The 19,961-nt window shown below is 39.8% G+C and overlaps 1 protein-coding gene and 1 pseudogene across 1 annotated transcript in view; one reads left to right on the top strand and one right to left on the bottom strand.

Moving 5' to 3' along the window:
• Positions 1–14,532, bottom strand: part of LOC147829174 (cyclin-Y-like protein 1) — a 32,127-nt gene extending 17,595 nt beyond the window's left edge. Inside the window, exon 1 of the mRNA XM_087206772.1 lies at positions 12,094–14,532. Within this exon, the coding sequence (XP_087062898.1) occupies positions 12,094–12,170 (77 nt within the window). The 5' untranslated portion in view covers positions 12,171–14,532. The remainder of the gene's footprint in view (positions 1–12,093) is intronic.
• LOC147829175 (ubiquitin-conjugating enzyme E2 G1 pseudogene) lies at positions 851–5,320 on the top strand (annotated as a pseudogene).
• Positions 14,533–19,961: the final 5,429 nt, after the last annotated feature.

The raw sequence follows: 19,961 nt of genomic DNA, 5'->3' as shown, positions 1-19,961 counted from the left end.
CAGGACCTTGCGCTTGCAAGGCAGGCGGCAGAATCACTGAGCCGAATCCCCAGCCCACAATAGTTTTCTTTTTTGTTTTTTAAGTGGGAAGGCCATGCATTTGTTTCGGTTAACTTACTTCATTATTTACCTGCCCATCATTTTTTCATTATTTCTCTAAAAGTAAATAATAAAGTGCTGTATACCAAATTAAAAACAATCACTTCTCCAAGACAAGAAAACTTCCTAGTAAATGTTAGTGCCCACCAAACTGATGACACCTTTGGCCATCCCGAAATAATCAGTGATAATAATGCAGCATATGTCTATATAGTATAATATTCATGGCAAGTATTTCCAAATTAGTTTTAAGTGAAATATTAACAAACAGACACAACTCTTCAGATAACACATTGCTGTATTTCTAAGTTACACACAGATATGGTATATTAGGGAACACAGGGGTCCTGTGAGGTGTGTTACATGCTTCCACTTGCCCTCACCATCTAAAATGAAGCTTAACATCATCAAGGGGAGGCAAATGTGAATTTTAAAAGAAGTCCGGACAGTGTTTTAAAATTTAAACAGTCTCACATTATATGCATCAAGGACGAACATTTCTGTAGTGTTTCAGTTTTATCTCCAAATCGAGTTTAATCACGGACTGACATCACACTGAACCTAACTTTGAAGTTTCATCCATAAGCCTGTTACAGCCGGCGAGGGGTCAGCAGCAGTTCTCCTGTATGAGACTCTGTTAAGCTGTGGTTCCTGAACTTCCCTGCACACTGGAATCATTAAAACCACCCGGGAGCCTTCCGGAGAGAGAGGGACCTGGCAGCCAGGAGCCCTGCGCCATCCAACCCGCACCATGCCCACCTGTGACCAGCCAGAAGGTGAGGACCCCTCGACACTTGCCACGCCCACAGCGGCAACCCACTCAGTGCCTCGGGAGCCTCTGGCCTCCTGGCTGTGCCACACCACAAAGCCACAGGGGACACCAGACCACCATACTGCTAAGTTGACGGGATCATCACCTCCCATCGGGACCTGGACTATCTTCAGGGGAAGGGCAGCTGGAACCTGCAGTAGAACCTTACAGAGTTCAACCCTGTGGGAGGACAGGGAGCTCAACTTGGGACTTGCAGCCAGAAATCTCCCTGAATCCCACAGGCCTGCGACTGGCTTGCTCAGACTCATTGACTTCTATCTGCACACTGCTGCCCATGTGGTCGATTGTGACAGCAGAGACATACCCTCAAGGAGGCCCTTCATTTTCATGTTTATCATTACTTTCAAAATTATTTTTTTGCTCTTATTTTTAACTTTTTTCGTACTCTTTTCAAATTTTTATTTTTCTCTTATTTTCTCTTTTCTCTTTCCCTTCTCTCTCTCTCACACTGACTTTCTTGCTGTCCCACATTGTTCTTCAACTCCCTTTTTGTTCCTGTTCTGGCCCTAATTCAGATTTCTTCTTTATTTTTCTTTTCTTCTCTCACCTGTGTCCTCTGGGCTCACTGCTAACCTTCCCCTATCCTTCTACCTATCCCTCCCTCCCTCCTCAACTACTTCTAAGTCCCCTTCCTGAAAGGTAAAATTGCTATATTGAAGAATTTATTCACTAAAAACATATGTTGGATTGGTCCTCAATTTTGATTTAATTCACACAGTTAAAGGTGATAGATTAATAACTGCCACAAATTGTCATTTTCTAAGTTGTACTTGATGCTATGGTATTGCTGATTGTATCACTTGGGCTAAGGCGTTGTGATTGATCTAAGCAGTTGTCCTTTCTACTATAATGAAAATGAGACAGCCTCAGAGTCATTAGAGACTCAAAATCTAAAGACCACCTACATCTGGAAGACACCTCTGAGAACCAATCATGTCATAAGGGTTCTAATTACAAGCAACAAAGATACTTACAATAAGCAATTTCGAAGTATCAGCCCAGAAATTAAACCCAGGACAATACCAAAAACAAAAATGAGAAGACATTTAAGCTAAGGCACAAACTCAGGCTTCCACCCCACCAAGGATAAATTCTGGGGAAACGAGGTGGAAAAGTCTGATAATCAACCACCTGGACACCCTGAACTGACAGCGCAGAAGTAACAAAACAGATGAATGAGGCTTTAGAAAAATTCAGAACAGAAATAATTTCCCAGATAACTACAGAGATGGTGAGCCCAGTGAAAGACATGATTAGAGCCTCTAGAACAGAAACAGATAAAAAAAATAGATGAGCTCAGAAACATGCTGGAAGCCATGAATGCCCAGCATAAGAAAGAAACGGAACCATGATCGCCCAGCATAAAAGAAATGGAATCCATGAAACAGATTCAAACAGATATCCAGGAGATCAAAAACTCAATTGAAAGTCCACCCAGCAGTTAAGGGAATGTGAAGACAGAATATCAGATATAGAAGACAGGATTGAGGTTAATGAACATGAAAATCGAGATTTCTTCCAAATAGTAAGGGACCACGAGAAATCAATCCAACAGCTGCTAGATGATGCAAAGAAGAATAACATAAGGCTGATGGGAGTCCACGGAAAAACAGGAGAAAGTACAACTGACAGAAAAATCTGTTCACAGAAGTAACAGTAGGAAACTTCCCAGACAGAGGTAGATAATTGCACATACAGATAAGTGAGGCATATAGAACGCCAACTAGCCATGATCAAAAAAAATCTGCACCTAGACATATAATAGTCAAGATCCCAGAAACCCAACAGAAGAACAAAATCCTACCAGCAGTTAGAGAAAAGAAACAAATCACCTACAAAGGAAAGCCATTCAGAATCACAGCAGATTTCTCAACACAAACCCTCAAGTCAAGGAGAGCCTGGAGTGAAGTATTTCAAGCCCTAAAAGGAAATAACTTCCAACCTAGACTGTTGTATCCTGCAAAATTATCTTTCAAAATTGACAGGGAAATTAAGATACTTAAACGACAAAGAACATCTGAGAAATTTCATGAACACCAAACCAGCACTCCAAACAATTCTAAACAATATCCTAGAAAAAGACAATGAAGATCACAACTCCATGAGACCCAACAGAGGGAAGCCACCAGGCAAGGCAAGAAACTAAAGTGAAAGGGGGAAAAATAAAAAATAAAAGAGCCAACAACAGTAAAACATCATGATATGGATGACTCAATATCTATCAATTATAACCATCAATGTTAATGGCTTCAATTAACCAATCAAAAGAAATAGACTGGCAGAATGGATTAAGAAGTAAAATCCAACAATATGCTGTATACAAGAAACATACCTAACTCAAAAAGAAATTCATAGACTGAAAGCAAAAGGATGGAAAACAGTTCCCCATGCAACGGGAACCTGAAAAAAAACAGGGGTAGCAATCTTCATTTAGGGACACAGCAGATTTCAAACCAAAGCTAATTAAGAGAGACAAAGATGGTCACGACATCTTTGTGAAGGGGACAATCCAAGAGGAAGAGATGACAATCCTAAATATATGTGCACCAAATACGAATGCCCCCAACTATGCAAAACAAATATTAATGGACAGGAAAGACCACATAAGCACTAATACAACTGTAGTGGGGGACCTCAATACTCCACCATCACAAATAGACAGATCATCTAGACAAAAACTGAACAACGAAATTCTAGAACTGAACCAATCTACTGAACAAATGGACTTAATAGATGTATACAGAGTGTTCCACCCCTCAAAATCAGAATACACATTCTTTTCAGCTGCACACGGGTCATTCTTCAAAATAGACCACATGCTACCTCACAGGACATGTCTAAGTAAATGTAAAAGAATTGAAGTTACTCCCTGTATATTATCAGACCAGAGTGCAATAAAATTGAAGATCAATAACATAAGAAACTGCAAAACCCCCACAAACACATGGAAATTGAATAACACCCTCCTAAAAAACCAATGGGTCACAGAGGAAATACAAGAAGAAATTAGACAGTTTCTACAAATAAGTGATAATGCCAATGCAACATAAAGGAATCTATGGGACACAATGAAAGCAGTTCTGTGCAGGAAATTCGTAACAGTCAATGGCCATATCAGGAAAACAAGAGAGAACTCCAATTAAGAACCTAATGCAGAACCTCAAGCTCCTATAAAAAGAAGAGCATAACAAACCTGAAGCTCTTACAAGACAGGAAATTATAAAGATCAGAGCAGAAATCAATGCAATGGAGACTAAGAGAATGATACAAAAAACTCAATGAATCAGAGCTGGTTTTTAAGAAAGAAGAAATAAAATCGATAAACCTTTAACCAACCTTATCAGAAAAAGGAAAGAAAAGGCTCAAATCCATGCAATTAAGAATGAAAAAGGTCCTCCCTCCTTCTCTCTTCCTCTCTCCCTCCCCCTCCCTCTCCCTCCCTCCCTCCCTCTCTCTCTTCCCTCTCTTCTCTCTCTGCTGTTCAGGCTGGCCTTGAAATTGCAGGGATCCTCCTGCCTCAGGCTCTCAAGTACTGGGATCACAGAACTCAACAAAAATCCAGTGGAAGGCTTTTCAGCAGGTTTAATAGATGACAATATCTCTACAGGTGGGAAGTCCTTATTATTGGTCCTCCTGATACACTTTATGAAGGTGGTGTTTTTAAGGCTCATCTCACTTTCCCAAAAGATTATCCCCTATCCCCTCCAGCCTCCTAAAATGAAATTCATTACAGAAATCTGGCACCCCAATGTTGATAAAAATGGGGATGTTTGCATTTCTATTCTTCATGAACCTGGTGAGGATAAATATGGTTATGAAAAACCAGAGGAACGCTGGCTCCCTACCCACACTGTGAAAACCATCATGATTAGTGTCATTTCCACGCTGGTGGACCCTAATGGCAACTCACCTGCTAATGTGGATGCTATGAAGGAATGGAGGGAAGACAGAAATGGAGAATTTAAAGGGAAAGTTGCCTGCTGTGTAAGAAAAAGCCAAGAAACTGCTTTGGAGTGACATTTATTCAGCAGCTAGAAATGTCACTTGTTTCAGGGTCTCCAACTGAGAAACATGGCACTGTTTTCCTGCACTCTACCCACCTATTGCTGGACTTCTGTTGTAACAAGTTGGCAAACACTGGCTGGAACTGGGCTGCAATAAAACATGCCAGTCATCAATGCTGACAAGAGCCTAACAAGTGCCAACTTTCAGATGATTATGCATTTTGAATTCTAGTGAACTGTTTTTTGGGGTTTTTTTTCTTGGTACCAGGGCTCGAACTCGGGACCTTGTGCTTGTGAGGCAGGCACCAGAACCATTGAGCTAAATCCCCGGCCCCTCTAATGGACTGTTTTAAACTTCAGAAAGAACTGTACATAGCACAACATGATCCGGATAATATATGTACTGTTCATGTACAGCCACATACATACCTTATACCAAATAATGCTTTCTTGTAGTAGAATAAGAATCGGGTAAATTCTAAAAGATTTTGGCAGGTTCTCTTTCCCTATTCATTGTTTATCAGTTTTAAAAGACTCCTTAAAGCATGTGAGATGAAAAGCAATTAGGATTGAAAGTTTCCATTTAAATTTCCTTTGAACCATTAAGGCTTCATGAAACTCCTTTCACTTACTAAACTTTTCTATCTTCTTTGTTTTGACACACTCCCTTTTGCTTTTGTCTCTTCTGCCTGCCAGAAAGTTAAGTCATTTAGTTCAAATACTGAAACAGTTAATAAGCAGTTACTTGATTTTTAATGATGACGCCAGAGGAGTGGTCATCACTAGGTGCTTTTGTCCTTTTGGTATTCTAGTTGCGCCCTTGGATTGGATGTAGCAATAACATTTTCTGGCCATTGAGTGCTCTTGATCCCAGTCATTAACCCCAAGAACTGAAAAAAGAAAACTGTTGGCTTTTAATTCAGCTTATTGAAATTTGCCCCAAACAGTACCAAATTCTTGTTTAGTTTTATTTTTGCCCACAATTGCCCGATATTAAGGCTGGATAAATAAAGCATGCATAGCTACTGGCTTTGTACTTCTGGGTTTGCTATTAAAAATGCTATTTGCCCTCATACCCTTCTTAGTCCTTCATATTTCTTTGTCTCTATTCTTCTACACTGCAGATTTTTCCTCACCTATTGTACAAAGAAATTGTGATGTATATTTTCATGTAATTTGATTTTGGAATTCTGCCACTTTATGTAGTGAGTTCTTCCAAAATACAATTTTTCCCAGTAAAAAAAAGAATGAAAAAGGTGAACTCACAACAGATCCAGCAGAAAGCCAGAGGATCATCAATACCTACTTCGAGAACCTCTACTCCAATAAAATGGAAAACACAGAAGAAATGGACAGATCCCTAGATACATACGAATTGCCAAAGTTAAATGAAGACAACATAGAAATCTAACATCCCAATTACAATGAGTGAAACTGAAAATGTAATAAAAATTTTACCAACAAAGAAAAGCCCAGGTCCTGATGGATTCACTGCTGAATTCTACAAGACATTTAAAGAAGAACTATCACCATTACTCTTTAAGGCTCATCAAGGAAATTGAAAGGCAAGCAAGGCTTCCAAATTCATTCCTGGAAGCAAGTGTTACTTTGATTCCAAAAACAGGGAAAGACCCAACCCAAGAAGAGAACTACAGGCCAATCTCCCTAATGAACACAAATGCAAAAATCCTCAACAAGATACTGGCAAACAGAATACAGAGGGGCATCAAGAAGATCATACACACCCTGGCCAGGTTGGATTTATCCCAGGGATGCAGGGATGCTTCAATATACATAAATCAATAAATGTAATACACTGTATTAACAGAATCAAAGACAAAAAACATATGATCATCTCAATAGATGTAGAAAAGGCAATCGTCAAAATCCAACACCCATTCATGATAAACACCCTACAGAAAACTGGAATACAAGGTATTTATCTCAACCTGATTAAGGCTATCTGTGAAAAACCAACAGCCAACATCATACTAAATGGTCAAAAGCTGAAAACTTTCACACTAAAATCAGGAACAAGACAAGGATGTCCACTATCACCACTCCTGTTCAATATAGTTCTGGAAACATTAGCCACAGCAATTAGACAAGAGAAAGAAAGAAAAGGAATAAAGATAGGAAAGGAAGAAGTTAAAACTGTCATTATTTGCTGACAACATGATACTCTACATAGAAGACTCAAAAACCTCTGCCAAAAGACTTCTGGACTTAATTGCCAGACTCAGTAGAGTAGCTGGATACAAGGTCAACAGTCAAAAATCAATGGCCTTCTTATACACGAATAACAGACTCACTGAGAGAAAAATTACGGAACCAATTCCTTTTATAATAGCATCCAAAAAAATGAAATATCTAGGAATCAATCTAACAAAGGATGCAAAAGAGCTCTACACTGAAAACTACAACACTCTGAAAAACAAGATCAAAGAGGATACAAGAAAATGGAAAGACATTCCTTGCTCCTGGGTAGGAAGAACCAATATAGTGAAAATGGCCATACTTCCAAAACTGCTATATAGATTTAATGGAATGCTGATTGAAAGTCCAACAATGTATTTCACAGAACTAGAGAAAACAATCCAAAAATTCATTTAGAACCAGAAGAGACCTAGAAAAGCAAAAGCAATTCTGGGCAACAGAGACATGGCAGGGGTTATCACAATCCCCAACTTGAAACTACACTGCAAAGCTACTGTGATAAAAACAGCATGGTACTGGCAAAGAAACAGACCCAAGGATCAATGCAACAGATTAGAAGATGCAGAAACAGCTCCAGACACACTCAGCCATCTCATCTTTGACAAAGGAGCCAAACACCCTCATTGGAGGAAAGATAGCCTCTTTAATAAATGGTGTTGGAAAAACTGGAGTTCAACCTGCCAAAGATTAAAACTAGATCCGTATCTATCACCATGCACTAAACTAGGATCGAAGTGGATGAAAGATCTAAATATTAAAATAGAAACACTAAACTTGCTGGAAGATAAATGAGATACAACTCTGGACATTGGCATAGGAAAAGACTTTATGAACAAAACCTCAGCAGCATGGGACCTAGCACAAAGAATCAATAACTGGGATCTCATCTTATTAAAAGTTTCTGCACTGCAAGAGAAACCACCAACAGAGCTAACAGACAACCTACAATGTGGGAAAATGTTTTAGCAGCAGTACCTCAGACAAAAGACTACCATCTAGAATACATAAAGAATTGAAAAAAATAAGACCCCCTCAAATTCAAAGATCCAATTCAAAAATGGGCATCTGAAATGAACAGACATTTCTCAGACAAAGAAGTAAAAGCAGCAAATAAACATATGAAAAAATAATCAACATCGCTGGTCATTTGAGAGATGGAGATGAAAACAATGCTGAGATTCCACCTCACCCCAGAAAGAATGGCTGCTATCAAGAAATCAACCAATAATAAATGTGGCAGGGGTGTGGGGAGAAAGGAACTCTTCTCCATTGTTGGTGGGAGTGCAGACTGGTGCAACCACTGTGGAAATCAGTATGGCGATACCTCAAAGAACTAGGACTAGAGGTCCCATTTGACCCAGCTATTCCCCTGCTGGGTGCTGGGTATCTTCCCCAAAGAATTAAAAGAATCATACCACAGCGATATATGTGCACCCATGTTTACAGCAGCACAGTTTGTAATAGTGCAAGGTTGGAAACAGCCCAAGTGCCCATTAACTGGAAACTGGATAAAGACAGTGTGGTTTTAAAATGGAGTACTACTCAGTCATAAAGAATGAGAAACTAGAGACATTTTTAGCTAAATGGATGCATATTGAGGACATACTCTTAAGTGAAATAAATAGGACACACGTGTAAATACCAAATAGTTTCGGGCCGGGGATTTAGGTCAGTGGTTTCATCACCTACCTCACAAGCACAAGGACCCAAGTTCGAGGCCCAGTACCCAAAAAACAAAATAGTTTCTCTAGTGTGAGAAACTGAAAGTGTAAATAAGGATTAAAATGCTTGACATGAATAACTGATTATTTGAAATAGGAAGAAAAGGTACAAAGGAGTAGAGGAAGTGGGAGGGGAAGGGGAAAGGAAAGAAGGGAAAGGAAAAATTAGGAGAAAAGGAAGAAGTAGAAACAAAGTCTTTGTAAATAGGGAAGGGTGGAGGGGGTCAAGGGAGGGCAGGGGAATGGGGAAAAAATAAGAATCACGATACAGCGTGTACAGGTACAAGCATCCAATGATAAATGTAAATGTATTGTATATTTAAAATGTACCAATAGGGCCAGAGATTTAGCTCAGTGGTTTCTCTGCCTGCTGCACAAGCAAAGAAAAAAGCTGTCCTGAATTTTACTTCAAGACACTCTGATTAAGTGCCACAGGGTACAATTTGGACCAAAGAGTACTTTAATGTTACCCTGGGTGATTCCAACATGCAATGAAGTTTGCCAATGACTTAAGAGTTTGGGTCAGAATCACCGGGAATGCTTTTGTGTGTATTATTACACCTTGCCTTCATCCCTGATTTCCTAGAGCTTCCAAGTGCCCATAGATCGATGGGAAGGTGCAGGTGGGGAAAATGCATGTGTTTGCAGACACGTATTTTGAAATAGTTGTGTAACTGATTCTAATAAGGTTTACCCATTTTATTGAGAACAATGAGCTATTGGGTTGGGGATTTAGCTCAGTAGTTCCTCCACCTTCTTTAAATACGCAAGGTCCCAAGCTTGATCCTCGGTACCAAAAAAAACAAGTGTATTCATGAGAACAAGGAACTATTACCCCATGATAAACATTTTTTAAAATTTTCCTAAATGCCTACTTGTCCTATTATTAAATATTTATTTGAAAAGTAGTGCACACAATGATTTAACAAAACACAATGAAAGCCAACTAAAACTTACTGTACTTCAAAGCAAAATTCTAAACATTAGACTAAGATGGGAGAAAAACAAGTGTGAATTGAGGAACGTTGCTCTTTAAAACTCTAGGCTGAATTATACATTGAACCTTTACAAGGGTTTTAATGCAAAAGAAACTGGCAACCCTATCAAAGCAGAGCAGCTTTTCAGTCATGAATTTGGGGTGCTGGCTGAATATAAACATTCAGTAATTACTTGATAGATGCCAAATTTCAAAACTTAGGCATAGTGCTGAGGTTTTGCTGAAACACAATTTGATCTCAATTACTATTGTAAATGTGAGAGAAAAATACACCAGGTATGTGAACTTGTAGTTTTTAATACAAGTAGAAATTACAGTGGTACCTCAGTACACAGACTTAATTCTTTCTACAATTCTGGTGTAAAGTAAATTGAATGAGAACTGAATCAAATTTCCCCATAAGGTCAGGTCAACATTAGACCTAACCATTGAATTTGATTAGCTGGGGCTGGGAATTTAGCTCAGTGGTTCCGGCGCCTGCCTTGTAAGCACGAGGTCCCGAGTTCGATCCCCCGTGCCAAAAAAAAAAAAGAAAAAAGAATTTGATTAGCTTTCATCCAATTCGGTTTTTGACCAGAACTGTGCAAAGAATTAAGTTTGTGAACCAAGGTACCACTGTGCTGATGATCAGCTAAAAAGAAAAGCTGACACATGAGAAACAAAATTAAATTCTTATGTTATTTACATTTTTTGACTGAAAAAGTGAAATGAAGGATAAGGGCATTAACATTCTAAAGAAATATAAGCTACATTCTGAAAACCAAAACTCATAACCCCAAGGGACATGGATAATGTTCCCTGGAGAACCCCAACTCGGTGGGGAAGTTCTGCACCTGGCTTTTAATAAGGTTGAAAGATTCCTGTCAGGGTCTTCTCATTGCATATCTCTGATTGTGACCCATCAGTGTAGGGGAAAGGGGTCTGTAGGCAGGGAAAGAATAAAATAGGGGGCTCATTAGGTTTTCTGGCTAATCCTAACTAGAAGGAGTTAAAACTTTACTGGGAAAATTCCCCTGAGAACAGTCTCAAGCTCAAGGGTAGAGAAAAGAAAAAACACTTCAAAAGAAAGGCACCAAATGGCCTTGGAACTTGCACCCAAAACCAGAGAAGAGCTGACAAGCAGAGGACAGAGAAAGCCAAGTGCACAAAGCCAAGGCCAGCCGTCCCTCTCTGCTTCCAATAGAATGCAGGGGAAGCAGAAGGTGGAGGGGGGCTGGCTAACTCTGGGGAAAGCTCTATTCAGTGTATACAGGGGTGAACTAACACACAGACACACACACACACACTCGTATCCACTCTAGGGCCACTATATAACTACTACAACAGAGACCCACACCTCCCCTTACTAACTCTAAACTAACCATGAATATGCACCTCCCAGCCAGTCACCTGCCACCCTGGAGATAAGACACTGTTCAAGGACAAATAGACAGAAGTTACATGGACCCCTCCCCGCAAGAAATGACAATGACGGAGGCAAGGGGGCTCAGTCTAATGCCAAGACCGCCCAGGGAACCAGTTGGGTTATGGCAAGTTCCAGGTAGGCAAAGAGTCCTTGGCACCCAATAAAAGCAGCCAAGAACAAAGGCCACAGGTCCTCCATCTTTCCGGAGCCCCCTGCCCTGATTCTTGTCAGGGCAGCTATCTATCTTCTCCTTTTTCTCCCTTTCCAATGAAGCATCCTGCTTTCTAAACTTTGTATCTTTCATTTGTTATGGTGCTGAGTTTATGATACTGGTGAGCTGCTCACATACGATGGAGAGCATTCAAATGCTGATATACTGCGGCACCGACAGAAGAAAGGCTGTCCCTTCTTCCGAGACTCATTTCTAAAGTATTAGACACTGTTTTAGGCCTGTAACTCACACAGAACTAATTGTTTCTTCTAGAAACATCCAATAGAAAGCACCTCTTCTCTTTAAGTTTAACATAAATGCATGAAATAAAGAAGTACATTTTTCCCAGGATTCTTTATTTGCTAACTGGTGTTCCCTTCTACCATGCAGTCTGAGACTAAAACAAAAACTGAAAATTCACATTTAGCCTCTTCAAATCAATATATATATATATATATATATATATATATATATATATATAGTTGCCCCCAGTGTCTTAAACTGAGCATAGAGGAGGATAATCACATGGCTGAAATTACCCAGCACTGCTGGGATGATTTATCAGTGGGAGTCCATCACTTGGGCCTCTGCAACCTCCTGTACTCACCACTCCATCATGTTTATACAACTAGGCAGGCTGAGTGTGCTGTCATCTAGAAATATCCTTGAGCAGGAGCTATACATCCCAATAAGCTGCCCTGGAGATTCCTGAAGGGAAAGGAAAGTAGAAGAGAATGTCACAGTAAGTTAAAACCATAAAAGGTGGGAGTTTTCCCTTGCTTAAAATGTCAAATGACAAACCACTAAGATGTTTCTTACACTGTACAAACTGTTTGAGAGTAGTATCATGCGTATGGCTCTGCAGAGGCCCTTGACTTCCAGGGATGCTCGAGGAATGGGTTATACAGTGCTGCCCTTGGTATGGTACCTATCATCAAACCTGACAAGCATTTAGTGTGAATCCCTTTATAAATATTATAACAAGTGTAAAGTAAGATTTTAGAGATTTTCTCTTTCTACTATTCAGTAACCAGAAGAAAATGCAATGCCTTAAATTAATACTGGCACAATATCAGCAAACAAAAGCCTAGTACTTGATTGATTAGTTAACTTACATGAGTGTGTTAGTGTGATGAAACAAATGTGTCAGAGTCAAAGGACTCTGTGCCAGGGCTGCTCAGTTACGAACACGCCAGGGCCATGGGGGTCTCTGCGCCTGTCCCCTTACCAAGAGTGCAGAATCTTTAAGATTCCCTCACATCTAACACAGATGACAGAAACAACCTTGGGACTTGAACATTCAGTTCATTTTTAGGTAGACATTACTCCCATTACATTACTCCCATGGAAAGCCTCAGCCACTCAAGGTTTTATTAATTTTATGCTCTAAGCCATGTGATACACATCAGGACACATTCCGGTCTCATCCATCCTGCTCCTGCCTACACTGCCGTTTTCTTCCTCCATGTCCTGCACATTTGACCCCATCTACCTTCATTCAGTTGGGGCACAATTCTGGTGCCTATGGAAAGTGATTGGGTCAGAAACAGCCAGCCAGTTTGTCCGGCAGAACCCACAGCAGGTTCCCAACTCAGAAGCACACAGCACCTTGGAGTAAAATGCGAAACAGAGGCCAAGAAGAACCGTAAGAAATAAACATGCAAACCTGTTCCCATCACTGCAGAATGCAGATGTTATATTCTAGAGATACTAAATCTGACAGCCCTGCAGATGCCAAGTGTATCAAGACTAAAACTGGAAAATAACAGGGGAAAACTGTACACCAAACAATTTCTGGAAACCAGGCTGCCTTGACTGTACTCCCCAGGTAGAAGGCCGGGTGCTTCTTCTCTGAAGAAATCAGACTGCCCCAGCGACCCGGTCCCAGATAATATACTAGGGTCCAACAATGAAGAGCTAGCTTTGCTGCCAAATTCTTGCAGTGAGGCCCATTAGTTAACAAAAAGTCTTGTGCACATAGAGTATTTCCAACCAGAGAATGCCGGGACAGCCACACACTTCAGGGAAGCCTTCAGCAAGAGCAACAGGGACAAAGGAATTTGTGGGAGTTCTCAAAATTCAGCAGCAAATGAAAACTTTAAAACATTTCAATACAAGGTTCAATCAAAGCACAAACTCAAGGAGTCTCTAGTACATAATCAGTGCCAAAGGAAACACCAGAAAATGGAAAGGGGATGGAAATTTGACATTAGCGAAGAAATACTAGTCTGACAGGCACACTATCTGGATAACCAAACTATAAGAAAAAATTGGAGAAAATACCAAGAATTAAAAGAGAAGGAGGCAGAGTGCAGACCTTAATGGCCATCCCAATAAGATGAAAAGTCAGTAACAAAACTTATTGTGTTCTTTCAGCATCCCAGAGATAGAGAAGATACCAAAAGCTTCCGGGAGCTGGCTAGAACTAGTTATTTATCATGCGTATAACAGGATGGCAACAGAGTTAAGACCAACACTAGGAATAAGAAGACCATTGTGAAAATTAGCTTCAACCTACAAGTGTATGTTCCATTAAGTAGGAGGGGTTTCCTTCCTGGTTAGATCTTTCAAATTATCGATATGGCCGAGGATTTAGCTCAGTAGTTCTGCCGCCTGCTTCGCAAGTGCAAGGTCCCGAGTTCGATCCCCTGTACCAAAAAAACCCCCACATCGGTATGGCCTCCTTCTCCAGCAAAATGTGTTCCAGTAACACAGGGGAGTGCAGCAAGACAGAGGAAACAAAAGAATCCAGGACAGTGAGGACAGCAGTTATACAAGAACCAGATGACTTCACGGAGACATCCCAGAGAAAGATCGAGACAGCAGGCCTAAGGGAAAGCCAGCCTTACTAAGGTAGGAAAGACTTAACGAGGGCAGCCTCAGGGAGAAAATGAAACAGCTGTGTTTTAAGACATGGAAAATATCTTGATAAGCATGCGAGAAATGTTCTAACATGGGGGTGGCTGCTAAGAACACTGCCCAATTGAAAATAGGAAATTAATTCCTCCCTCGCCACAAAAAAAGGAAGACTGAAAACAGAAAGACCAGGACGCCATAGCAAGTCAGCAATCACTGGACCCCCCCCGCCGCCCCTGTGCCCGGCCTCTTCCATGCACCGTCAACTGGTTCCACACTACAAAGACGCAGAGGACACTGGACCACCAGACCACTGAACTGGGTAAGTTGGAGTCATCTTCACCTCCCATCAGGACAGGGACTATCTTCAGGGGAAGGGCAGCTGGAACCTGCAATACAACTCTGCAGAGTTCAACCCTGCAGGAGGACAGGGAGCTCAACTTGGGACTTGCAGCCAGAAATCTGCCTGAATCTCACGGGTCTGCGACTAGCTCGCTGAGACTCATTGACTTCTATCTGCATACTGCTACCCACACTGTCTATTGTGACGGCAGAGACATACCCTGAAAGAGGCCCTTCATATTCATTTTATTTTTTTATTCCCAAAATTAGTATTATTAGTTTATTTTTTCTCTCTTTTTTTGCTCCTATCTTTAATTTTTTTCCTACTCTTTGCAAATATTTGTTTTTCTCTCCTTTTTTTTCTTTTTTTTCTTCTTGTTTTCTCTTTCCTTTCTGTCTTCCACTCACTCTCGTGCTCTCCCACATTGTTCATCTTCCCTTTTTGTCCCTGTTTTGGTCCTCATTCGGAGTTCTTCTTTATTTTCCTAGTATTCTCTTTTTCCTTCTCACCTGTGTCCTCTGGCCACACTGCTAACCTTCCCCTATCCTTCTTCCCATCTGTCCCTCCCTCTCAAACCCCTTCGAACTCCCCATCACAAAGGGTAAAGTTGTTATATTGAAGAGTTTATTCACTATATGCTGGGTTGGTCCTCGATCTTGATTTAATTCTCACAGCTAAAGGTGATAGATTAATAACTACAACAAAATGTCATTTTTGAAGATGTACTTGATGCAATGGTGTTGCTGACTGCATCACTTGGGCTAACGTGTTGTGACTGATCTAGTCAATGAACCTTCCTAATACAAGGAAAATGAGATAGCCTTACAGTCATTAGAGACTCAAAACTTAAAAGACCAGCTGTATCTGGAAGACACCTCTGAGAAGCAATCATTCCATAAGGGTTCTGATTACAGGCAACAAAGATACCTACAATAAGCAACTTCAAACTATCAACCCAGGAGTTAAACCAAGGACAGTACCAAAAACAAAAATGAGAAGACATTTAAGCAAGACACAAACTCAGACTTCCACCCCACCAAGGGTAAATCCTGGGGAAAATGAGATGGAAAAGTCCCATAACCAACCACCTGGATACCCTGAACTGATAGCACAGGAAGTAACAAAACAGATGAATGAGGCTCTAGGAAAAATTCAAAGCGGAAATAATCTCCCAGATATCTACAGAGATGGTGGGCAGAGTGAAAGACATGATTAGAGGATCTAGAACAGAAACAGATAACAAAAAATAGATGAGCTCAGAAACATGCTGGAAGCCATGAATACCCAGCATAAGAAGAAATGGAAACCATGGTCGCCCAACAGAAGAAAGAGCTGCAATCCATGAAACAGATTCAATCATATATTCAGGAGATCAAAAACTCTACTGAAAGTACCCACAGCAGATTAAGGGAATCTGAAGATAGAATATCAGATATAGAAGAGAAGATCATGATTAGAGACCATGAAAATAGAGATTTTTTAAAAAATAGTAAGGGACCATGAGAAATCAATCCAACAACTGCTAGATGATGCAAAGAAGAATAACATAAGACTGATAGGAGTCCATCAAAAAACAGGAGAAAGCACAATTGACATAAAAAAACTTCACAGAAGTAATAGTGGAAAACTTCCCAGACAGAGGTAAAGAGTTGGACATATAGATAAGTGAGGCATATAGAACTACAACTAGCCATGATCAAAAAAAATCTACATCTAGACATATAATAGTCAAGATCCCAGAAACCCAACAGAAAAACAAACTCCTACAAGCAGTTAAGAGAAAAGAAACAAGTCACCTACAGAGGAAAGCCCATCAGAATCACAGCAGACTTTTCAACACAAACCCTCAAATCAAGGAGAGCCTGGAGTGGAGTATTTCAAACCCTAAAAGAAAGTAACTTCCAACCTAGACTGTTGTATCCTGCAAAATTATCTTTCAAAATTGACGGGGAAATTAGATTCTCAAACGACAAAGAACACCTGAGAAATTTCATGACCACCAAACCAGCACTACAAGCAATTCTAAACAATATCCTAGAAAAAAAGCAATGAAGGCCACAACTCCATGAGGCCCAACAGAGGGAAGCCAACAGGCAAGGTAAGAAACTAAAGTGAAAAGGGGAAAAATAAGAAATAAAAGAGTCAACAAAAGTAAAACATCATGACAAGGATAAATCAATATCTATCAATTATTGGGCCGGGGATTTAGCTCAGTGGTTTTCGCCGCCTGCTGTGCAAGCGCAAGGACCCGAGTTCGATTCCCAGTACCAAAAAAAAAAAAAAAATCTATCCCTTATAAACCTCAATGTTGATGGCCTCAATTCACCAATCAAAAGAAATAGACTGGCAGAATGGATTAAAAAGGAAAATGCAGCAATATGCTGTATACAAGAAACATACCTAACTCAAAAAAGAAACTCATAGACTGAAAGTAAAAGGATGGAAAACAGTTCTCCATGCCACCGGAACCCAGAAGAAAGCAGGGGTAGCAATCTTATTTGCAGACAAACTAGATTTCAAACCAAAACTAATTAAGAGAGACAAAGATGGTCACTACATCCTTGTGAAGGGAACAATCCAAGAGGAAGAGATGACAATCCTAAATAAATATGCACCAAATACGAATGCCACCAACTATACAAAACAAATGTTAATAGACATGAAAAACCAAATAAGCACTAACACAATTGTAGTGGGGGCCCTCAATACCCCACTATCACAAATAGACAGATCGTCTAGACAAAAAGTTAACAAGGAAATTCGAGAACTGGACCAAGCTATTGAACAAATGGACTTAATAGAGGTTTTACAGTGTTCCACCCCATAAAATCGGAATACACATTCTTTTCAGCTGCACATGGGTCATTCTCCAGAATAGACCACATGCTAGCTCATAGGACATGTCTAAGTAAATGTAAAAGAATGAAGTTACCCCCTGTATATTATCAGACCACAGTGCCAAAAAATTGAAGATCAATAACATAAGAAACCGCAAAACCCCAACACACACATGGTAACTGAATAACACCCTCTTGAACAACCAATGGGTCACAGAAGTAAAGAAGAAATCAAACAGTTTCTACAAGTAAATGAAAATGCCAGTACAACATACAGGAATCTATGGGACACAATGAAAGCAGTTCTACGTGGGAAATTCATAGCGTGAATGGCCACATTAGGAAAACAGAGAAAACTCAGATAAATAACCTAATGCAGAACCTCAAGCTCCTAGAAAAAGAAGAGCACAACAAATCCAAAGCTCATACAAGAGAGGAAATTATAAAGATCAGGGCAGAAATCATCAACGCAATGGAGACTAAGAGAACAATACAAAAAAAATCAATGAATCAAAGAGTTGGTTTTTTGAAAGAATAAATAAAACTGATAAACCTTTAGGCAACCTTATCAAAAAAGAAAAGAAAAGGCACAAATATATGCAATTAAGGATGAAAAAGCTGAAGTCACAGCAGATCCAACAGGAATTCACAGGATCATCAACACCTACTTCAAGAACCTCTACTCCAATAAAATGGAAAACACAGAAGAAATGGGCAGATTCCTAGATACATACGAACTGCCAAAGTTAAATGAAGAAGATAAAGAAATTCTAAACACTCCAATTACAATGAGGGAAATTGAAAATGTAATAAAATATTTACCAATAACGAAAAGCCTAGGTCCGGATGGCTTCACTGCTGAATTTTACAAGACATTTAAAGAAGAATTAATGCCATTACTCTTTAAATTCATCAAGGAAATTGAAAGGCAAGCAATACTTCCAAATTCATTCCTGGAAACAAGTGTTACTTTGATTCCAAAAACAGGGAAAGACCCAACCCAAAAAGAGAACTACAGGCCAATCTCCCTAATGAACACAGATGCGAAAATCCTCAACAAGATACTGGCAAACAGAATACAGAGGGGCATCAAGAAGATCATACACACCCTGGCCAAGTTGGATTTATGCCAGGGATGCAGGTCCGCTTCAACATACGTAAATCAATAAATGAAATACACTATATTAACAGAGTCAAAGACATAAACCATATGATTTTCTCAATAGATGCAGAGAAAGCATTCGACAAAATCCAGCACCCATTCATGATAAACACCCTACAGTAAACTGGAATACAAGGTATTTATCTTAACCTGATTAAGGCTATCTATGAAAAACCAAGAGCCAACATCCTACTAAATGGTCAAAAACTGAAAACTTTCATGCTAAAATCAGGAACAAGATAAGGATGCCCACTATCACCACTCCTGTTCAATATAGTTCTGGAAACATTAGCCACCGCAATTAGACAAGAGAAAGAAAGAAAAAGAATAAAGATAGGAAAGGAAGAAGTTGAAACTGTCATTATTTGCTGACAACATGATACTCTACATAGAAGATCCAAAAAACTCCACCAGAAGACTTCTAGACTTAATTGACAGATTCAGTAGAGTAGGTGGATACAAGGTCAACCCTCAAAAAACAATAGCCTTCTTGTACACAAATAACAGACTCACTGAGACACAAATTAGGGAACCAATTCCTTTTACAATAGCATCCAAAAAAGTGAAATATCTAGGAATCAATCTAACAAAGGATGCAAAAGACCTCTACACTGAAAACTACAGCACTCTGAAAAAAGAGATCGAAGAGGATACAAGAAAATGGAAAGACATCCCTTGCTCCTGGGTAGGAAGGACCAATATAGTGAAAATGGCCATACTTCCAAAACTGCTATATAGAGTCAATGCAATGCCAATTGAAATTCCAACAATATACTTCATAGAACTAGAGAAAACAATCCAAAAATTCATTTAGAACCAGAAGAGACCTAGAATAGCTAAAGCAATTGTAGCAACAGAGACATGGCTGGGGGTATCACAATCGCCAACTTGAAACTACACTACAAAGCTACTGTGATAAAATCAGCATGGTACTGACAAAGGAACAGACCCGAGGATCAGTGCAATAGATTAGAAGATGCAGAAACAGCTCCAGACATGCTCAGCCACATCATCTTTGACAAAGGAGCCAACCACCATCATCGGAGGAAAGATAGCCTATTTAATAAATGGTGTTGGAAAAACTGGACTTCAACCTGCCAAAGATTAAAACTAGACCCATACCTATCACCATGCACTAAACTAAGATCAAAATGGATTAAAGATCTAAATATTAAGACAGAAACACTAAACTTGCTGGAAGATAAAAGTTAGGTGGAACTTTTGAAGACACTGGCATAGGAAAAGACTTCATGAACAAAACCTCAGCAGCATGGGAA

This window comes from Heterocephalus glaber, unplaced genomic scaffold, assembly GCF_053883595.1.
Source record: "Heterocephalus glaber isolate CG9 unplaced genomic scaffold, H.glaber_assembly_v1.0 deba00000716, whole genome shotgun sequence".
Classification (NCBI taxonomy): Eukaryota; Metazoa; Chordata; class Mammalia; order Rodentia; family Bathyergidae; genus Heterocephalus; species Heterocephalus glaber.
Note: the sequence above shows the minus strand (reverse complement) of the source record. Positions and strands in the feature narration are given on the sequence as shown.